This window comes from Macrobrachium rosenbergii, chromosome 51 (genome assembly GCF_040412425.1).
Source record: "Macrobrachium rosenbergii isolate ZJJX-2024 chromosome 51, ASM4041242v1, whole genome shotgun sequence".
NCBI classification, from domain to species: domain Eukaryota; kingdom Metazoa; phylum Arthropoda; class Malacostraca; order Decapoda; family Palaemonidae; genus Macrobrachium; species Macrobrachium rosenbergii.
In genome coordinates, this window is record NC_089791.1 from 28,289,456 (window position 1) to 28,298,387 (window position 8,932).

The 8,932-nt window shown below is 37.2% G+C and overlaps 1 protein-coding gene across 1 annotated transcript in view; it reads right to left on the bottom strand.

Moving 5' to 3' along the window:
- Positions 1-5,640: 5,640 nt before the first annotated feature.
- LOC136833006 (uncharacterized) overlaps positions 5,641-8,932 on the bottom strand; it is a 17,972-nt gene continuing 14,680 nt past the window's right edge. The window contains exon 4 of the mRNA XM_067094655.1: positions 5,641-5,745. Coding sequence (XP_066950756.1) covers positions 5,641-5,745 — 105 coding nt within the window. The remainder of the gene's footprint in view (positions 5,746-8,932) is intronic.

Consider the following 8,932-nt stretch of genomic DNA (forward strand, 5'->3'; position numbering starts at 1 on the left):
ACTAACGGGCCGTGGTTAAAGTTTCATGGGCCGCGGTTCATACAGCATTATACCGAGACCACCGAAAGATATTTCTGTTTTCGATGGCCTTGATTATACGTTGTAGCGGCTGTGCAGAAAACTCGATTGCGCCGAAGAAACTTCGGCGCAATTTTTACTTGTTTAAAATGTTTACAGTCAATGAGACTATCAACATCCTTTGGAGAGAAGACAATGTCGAATGAACTAGTTACTGATAACGCTGATAAACTCACTTTATCTGTATCAATCAAATGTCAGTCATCGCATGACTCGCGTCTTGCTTAAAATGTATGATCGCTTCTTGCTTAAAATGTATGATCGCTTCTTGCTTAAAATGTATGATCGCTTCTTGCTTAAAATGTATGACTTTGAGGAAAACCTAAAGAGCATAGTGGCAAGATGATTCATTTTAGATTATATATCAGAAAATCACTTTTTCGAATGGAAATTGAGCAAAATGTATTTGACAGCATCGTATACATTGTAAAACTGAACAAGAATGTTACGAAAAAAAAATGTTTGGGTAGGAAGAGGGGGTGCATAAAATATCAAAATCATGAAGAATAATGAAGAATATGTCAAAAATAATGGAAAGATTAATTCAGGAGGAAAAAATGGTTTGAATATTTCACAATGCTACTGAAGAGGAAGAAGCAAAAGACTTAAAAATGTTTCAGTAAGGTTTTCTTAAAGAGAAAACAACTCAGCGTGTTAGGCATAATTATTATTATTATTACTATTATTATTATTATTATTATTATTATTATTATTATTATTATTATTATTAAGGAGATAAACCCTATTCATATAGAAAGGCTTCCAGGCGCTACTGACTTGAAATTCAAACTTCAAAAGAATATGGTGTCCATTTGAAAGAAATTACAGAAAATAATAGGAAATGGAGAAGGAAGAGATCAGTTACTAGCAGAGATAAATTAACAGTTCAATAAACAAACAGACAAAATGTAAATAAATTATTAAAGACACAAAGAGAATTGTTTTATAGTAATGTATTGCATCCTCGCAACGAAAGAGCAGAATGGCTGGGAGGCTAAATAAAAACATACGCGAAGGAGGGAAATGAAGATTTCCTGAAATCATCTGAAGGAAAGAGAACGTGGGAAATCGTATCCGAACACGAATAAAGCCGAAGACGGGGGCTGATGCAACGTTTGAGACAGAGGGTTGTGAGAAGTAGAAGATTATGAGGGAACAGTTGCTGTGTCAGGAAATGAATTCCTGGCGAGAATTGCTGACGTAATATCAAAAGGATATAAATGAAAAAGAACGTAGGAAAAGGAGCATACGTGATAAAAAAAATAAGGGTTAGAAAGACGCCCACATACAGTGTGAATAAATAATGACTGAGAAAGCGCAAATCAAGACGCGGTATCAAGAAAGTGAAGGAACAACGAGTTTCTTTTCGTTGTTCGGATGCTGATCACGGCTTCAGTAACCAAAGAAGTGTGAGGCCTAGGTCTAGGCCTAGTGTGCCGCCAGATAACTTACAGTCAATCAGTCATCCACCTCGGTTTCATGTTTCATTCAGGTGGTTAGTCAGGTTTTGTAAATACTGTAAATTTGACCAAGATGTACATAGATATGTACATATGTACACCTCTGGCTTGATGGTTCCCAAAAAATTTCATGTATAACAGATACGGAAACTATTTACACATACACACACACACACACACACACACACACACACACATATATATATATATATATATATATATATATATATATATATATATATATATATATATATATATATATATATATATATATATATTTATATATATATATATATATATATATATATATATATATATATATATATGTATGTATGTATACTGTAATAAACGCACACTTTGTAAATGCATAAGAGCACGCATGAAAATTACTATCTTGAGATTTCATGATGTAATATTTCATCATACACAAATAGCAGAGTAAGTACGCACATAGCCTATGTATGTATGTATGTCTGCCTCGTGAAACAAATGAGTCTCTGGGTATTTATGTATCAAAATAGCTGACCTGAGGCTCACATAAATTTATACTTACTTGCCAATCTACGATTAAGTTTCAAGCATAAATAAGAGAGTATGTATGTATGTATGTATGTATGTATGTATGTATGTATGTATGTATGTGTTATCCATGCAATAAAACCTCCCTGAGAAGCATAAATGACAAAAAAGAAAAAAATAAGAAAACAAACGTCTTCACGCAGCATGAACAACTTTTTTCCCCTCCACCCTTCACTCCTTTACCGTAGATCAACATACCTTCTTAACGTGACTTCACTTAGGCAAATTAAGGGAGAAAAGTAAAATGCTACGCAAGAGGTAGGTGGGAAGAACGAAGGAATAAGAGAGTAAATTGCAAGAATCTTGGAAGGAGCGTTCCAGGAAACTGGAAATTATCGTTGCGTTAAGGTGGTCGTCGTTTTTTTTTGGGGGGGGGGTTCTCATTGTTTTAATTCTGTCTAACACCTTTCTGCAGTGCCCCTACTTGCTGTTCAGAGAGAGAGAGAGAGAGAGAGAGAGAGAGAGAGAGAGAGAGAGAGAGAGAGAGAGAGAGAGAGAGAGAGAGACCGTCCGAGTATGAATCACTTTTTTGAATATGAATTCTCTTCATCTGTTTTCCCATTACAAGAACGTGAATAAATAAAGGCTAAAAGCATTAATAATAATAATAATAATAATAATAATAATAATAATAATAATAATAATAATAATAATAATAATAATGACAACAGTCTTACATCTCAGACCTAAGTTACTTATTCAACTTTTAATGTTTCACTACCCCAAAAAAACTTCATTCGTCGACCTCGCCCAATCTCAGTTAGAAGTAATTTCACATTTATAAATGTCACCCCACTCAAATAAATCAAACTCCATTACTCAGATCTCTTTTCGTTCGTTCGTATTATTCAGAAGCACGTGCCGAAGTTTCTACACGTCACCTTCGTGTCACATAAATTTATCAGTGCAAATTCACACGAGACGTCAGCGACTCCGCAATTGAAACTGTGCTCAAGGTTGTGTTTTTTTTATGGGTTCACTAAATTCCAAGGAATGAACGATTATATTTAGGTGTGGATCTGTGTCTGAGAATGATTTCAAGATTTAGTTCTTGCCTTGCTTACTGCAATTGGTTGTTACTGCTGCTGTTGCGCATTAAAGTGAAAATTTAAAATGCATATAGTTTTAGTGGAGCCTTTCATAGACTTTGGGTTTGTTTAGTTTGTTTACCCTTAAGTAAAACATGTCATACACACGCCGGTACCTTGTCGCATACATATCTGTGACAAGTTGAAAACAAATCAACGACGTGAGTGGAGAACAAATCTTTGACAGATGCTGAAAGGTCATATGAAGCACTGGTTAAGACTACCAATAAATCACTGGCTTGTATTCAACCTGTTTGAGATATGTACATAGTAAGTTGCCGATTTGTGTTTATGACGTTTTACTGCAGTGTGGATTTACCCTTAGATTAGGTGAACACCCACGGTAACTGGGACCTTTTATTTGTAAAAGAGTACGTAAATAACACCGAGTATTTGCATAACTTACTATACGATAAGTATGTCTGCAAACAGCAATAAAAACCATGTCAAGTTTTTGCATGACTCACTGGAAATACGTCCTTATGCAGCAATAAAAACCATGTATGTCGATTTATAATCCAGTCCTGATGAAGCCCCCGAGAGAGGTGGGGAAACGGTCCGTCGACTAGAAAACAGAAGTAAATGGAAAGAAACCCGAATGATTTTTCCTTATTCCTGAGAAGCTTGCCAGAAGAGAAAAAGAAGTAAAGGCTGATTTAAAGTCACGACAAGAAGATAGTATCTCCGAACAATGCCAGTGATTTCAACAGAAAATGCATAAGTATTATTGTAGGGAAATTACAATCCTGTTTGCATTGTAGGGAAATTGCAAACACGTTTGCCTATATTTATCATGCAATACTCAGTCTTCATCCTTAGATTTTCAGCTCGACTGATGTTGTTATTTAATATTGTTAAAATATTGCTTCATCTTTACTAAAATCAAGATTCGTTTGCATTTTACCTAACGCCATTCCACTTTCACATCCAATCGTATTTTCCTTACTCACGTATCATTCATTCTGTCATCTGATACCGTCTCATCTCCTATCATTTCATCTTCCCGTTATCCGCGTTCTGCCTCCCTTCCTCCATTATTGCATCTTCCCCGTTATTCAAATTCACCTCGCCTCTCGCGTCATCCTTATCATTAGCTCGTCAAATCTTACCTGACGGGATAAACGAAATATTGAAGGTTCCATTGTCTGATTGCTTCCGTCACCCCACCATTTTGTTATTCATATTTGCACTTTCCGCGTTCCCTGTCACGAGACGTTTCTTATATATTTGTCAAACGACGCGGCGTTATGAAGCGTCATGTACGACGATTATTTGTTATTAAACGTCAGCGCCGGGAGAGACGCGTTTCGTTATGTCACCTGAAGTTTACCTTTCCATGAGAGGAGATGCAGTTGTTTTCTAATTTTAATTCTATAATTTTTTTTTTAATCAAACTCAGCGGCAGTACACGAGAGTTTTACTTCGTTTCACTAAATAATATGTCCTTGAAAATTTTTAATAACTTTACAGAACTGAGTCCATTGGGAAATTATTATAAAACGTAGTCAGCTTAATTCTTTGAAAATTGGCTTATGTTCTAAATTAAATTCCATCTAACAGTTTTTAATTCCATAAATATTTAAAATCTATATCATAATGATAGCGATTTAAAACCGTGAAAAAGAAATCTTATAAAATAAACTTGGGACAATACAGAAAATTATAAATTAAATCCCAAGAAAAAACTAACCATACCTTAAATTCGGTTCTTTAAAAAAACTTATTTGTAACCTAACGATCTCGAATTGGGCACTTTTCTAACATCAAACAACTCTCTGAATTATGAAGGATCCTATATTCTTTGTCCAGTTACCCTGGGGGATTCCTACACTGACCCTTAGGGTATGTCGAGGCAATACGAAGGAAACACCAAGGTCCAAAAAATAAAAAAATAAAAAAATAACAGGATGAGGAAAACAAGATTACCCGAAATTTGTGTGATACAAGTCTACCGCCTCCCCTCCCCCGCCCTCTTTCTCCAACATCCAACCCCTCCCCTCCTCCCTCCGTCTCCAACCTCCAACACCCCCACTCCCTCCATCTCCAACCTGCCAACCCCACCTCCCCGGCACCACCAGGTCTCCAACCTCGCAACCCCACGCACCGTCTCCAACTTCCAACCCCCGTCCCTCCGTCTCCAACCTCCAACCCCAACCTCCGTCTCCAACCTCCAACCAACTCCCTCCCTCCCTTCGTCTCCAATTTCCAACCTCCCCTCTCCCTCTCTCCATCTCCAACCTCCAACCTCCCCCTCCATCTCCAACCTCCAAACCACACCCTCCTCCAACGTCTCCAACCTCCAACCCCAACATCTAACCATAACTATAGCAACAACTGGAATAGAATGAAGTAAATAGTAAAAAAGCACAAAGCGACTGTGATAAGCGCTTAAATTGCCTCCCCTATTATTATGAAATTGTACATAATGTTCGCCATTAGGGGCATTTGATGGAAATCTCCTGGGCATTGTGGAGACCACCCAAGAGGTCCGGACGCATATAAAGAGCCTGACGAGACTGGCTAATGTTCGGTACTACAGACTGAATAATCATGAAAGCACGGGACACAAAGGGGGCTTTGAAGCATGCAAATAAGGGATGCGGGACATGATATATATATATATATATATATATATATATATATATATATATATATATATATATATAGATTATATATATATATACATATATATATACATATATATATATATATATATATATATATATATATATATATATACATATGTGTATGTGTGTGTCTGTGCTTGTATGTATGTATGTATGTATGTATGTATGTATCTATGTATGTACGTACGTACGTGTGTTTTCGTGTGCATTGAACGAAACGACGCATTAAATAAATGCGTTCACCTTGCAAATCAAAGACAAAACATCAGAAATATAAATCATTATACAGGAATAAACTTCAGTAATTTCTATTCCACTTTACTCGAGATTTCAGTTACAATCTAAGCACCATAAAATTAATAAATTTCCAGAGGAAAACATCTCAATGATTCTGGAAATAATGACGACATACGTCTCGAATGCTACAAAAATAACAATAATAAAAAAAATCAGTGAACTGGTGGAAATCAAAATAAATCCTAAGAGCAATTCCATACTTATATTTTTTTTTCAGTCAAGAGATGCGAAATACGAAGATTAATTTGTACATCTTGCTTTTCATACGTAATAAAATCCTTTAAATAGTTCGTTTTTATCATCGAACTTGAATTATACTGCATACTGATACAAGATCATTTCATAGACAGGTTTACACAGGTGGATACACACATGAACACATACCCAAGTTTACATACACAAGATGCAGATAGAGAAAATTAAACATATCTTAAAAATACAAATGAGCATACAGGAATACATACACACGCACGAAAGCAAGAAAACGCAGCAAGACAGACAGACAGATTTAAACAGGTGGATATACACATATCCAAGCATGCATACACAAAAAGCAGAGATAGAAGAGTTAGGCGGATCTTCAGAAAATACAACATGAACATACACATATGAGAAAGCAAGGAAACGCAGGAAGTGTGTTTACAAGCACACCAACAAGAACATACACACATGAGAAAGCAAGGAAAGGCAGTAAGTGAGATTACAAGCACACCAACAAGAACATACACACATGAGAAAGCAAGGAAACGCAGGAAGTGACTTTACAAGCACACCAACAAGAACACAAACACATGAGAAAGCAAGGAAACGCAGGAAGCGAGTTTACAAGCACACCAACAAGAACATACACACATGAGAAAGCAAGGAAACGCAGGAAGTGAGTTTACAAGCACACCAACAAGAACACAAACACATGAGAAAACAAGGAAACGTAGGAAGTGACTTTACAAGCACACCAACAAGAACATACACACACGAGAAAGCAAGGAAACGCAGGAAGTGACTTTACAAGCACACACCAACAAGAACACATACATGAGAAAGCAGGAAACGCAGGAAGTGACTTTACAAGCACACACCAACAAGAACATACACACACCAGAAAGCAAGGAAACGCAGGAAGTGAGATTACAAGCACACACCAACAAGAACACAAACACACCAGAAAGCAAGGAAACGTAGAAAGTGACTTTACAAGCACACCAACAAGAACACACACATGAGAAAGCAGGAAACGCAGTAAGTGAGATTACAAGCACACCATCAAGAACACACACAAACGAAAAAGCAAGGAAACTCGGCAATATAGACAGACAGACAGACAGACAGACAGAGACAAACCTACTGTCACCACGACTCATTTTTCCAATATCACTCCTCCCCAGGTTTCTCCACACTCCAATCTGCCTTCCAATCTGTCAGGGTTTAGCTTGTTAAGGCATTTGTTATTGGGTTTGTCCGCAGCAGTCATTTTATCGAAATCCTGTTAGCTCCCATGCCGAACCCTGCTTCCGTTTCTCTTTGATGTCCGCTCGCGTTACTCGCGTTTATCCTCTCTCTCTCTCTCTCTCTCTCTCTCTCTCTGTTCTTATACATCACGACCCATATATTTAATGCTGTCCAATCACCAACTTGCGTTTCTTTGTATTTCACGACCCATATATTTAATGCTGTCCAATCACCAACTTTGCGTTTCTTTGTTCATGTGGCATCTTGATTTCTCTCTCTCTCTCTCTCTCTCTCTCTCTCTCTCTGTTCTTATACATCACGACCCATATATTTAATGCTGTCCAATCACCAACTTGCGTTTCTTTGTTCATGTGGCATCTTGATTTTCTCTCTCTCTCTCTCTCTCTCTCTCTCTCTCTCTCTCTCTCTCTCTCTCTACATGTTCTGTTCTTATACATCACGACATTTAATGCTGTCCAATCACCAACTTACGTTTCTTTGTTAATGCTTGTCCAATCACCAACTTGCGCTCTCTTTGTTTACTCTCATCTTGACTTCTCTCTCTCTCTGTTCTTCTCATCTCTCGTATATTTAATGCTATCAATCTTCGTTTCTTTGTTCATGTGGTTTTTCTCTCTCTCTCTCTCTCTCTCTCTCTCTGTTCTTATACATCACGACCCGTATATTTAATGCTATCCAATCACCAACTTGCGTTTCTTTGTTCATGTGGCATCTTGATTTTCTCTCTCTCTCTCTCTCTCTCTCTCTCTCTCTCTCTCTCTCTGTTCTTATACATCACGACCCGTATATTTAATGCTATCCAATCACCAACTTGCGTTTCTTTGTTCATGTGGCATCTTGATTTTCTCTCTCTCTCTCTGTTCTTATACATCACGACCCATACATTTAATGCTATCAATCACCAACTTGCGCTTCTTTGTTTACGTGACATCTTGACTCTCTCTCTCTCTCTCTCTCTCTCTCTCTCTCTCTCTCTCTCTCTTTGGATGTGAAATTATGCGGTTCTTGTAGAATAAGTTCCATATCTTTACCAATATCCTTGATTAAGCCATTTTGACTGCAGTTTCTCTCTCTCTCTCTCTCTCTCTCTCTCTCTCTCTCTCTCTCTCTCTCTCTCTCTCTCTCTCTCTCTCTCTCTATAGCGATTTTATTTTTCATTCCTATATTCGTATTTATTATTACCATCTGCATTTTTTTAAATCATTCCTCTGGTTTATATTACTATCGTAAATATACATATTCCTAGTTCTGTAACAAAAGACTAAGTCTTACATGTTCCTCTGATTTCCAAGATCTCTCTCTTCTCTCTCTCTCTCTCTCTCTCTCTCTCTAC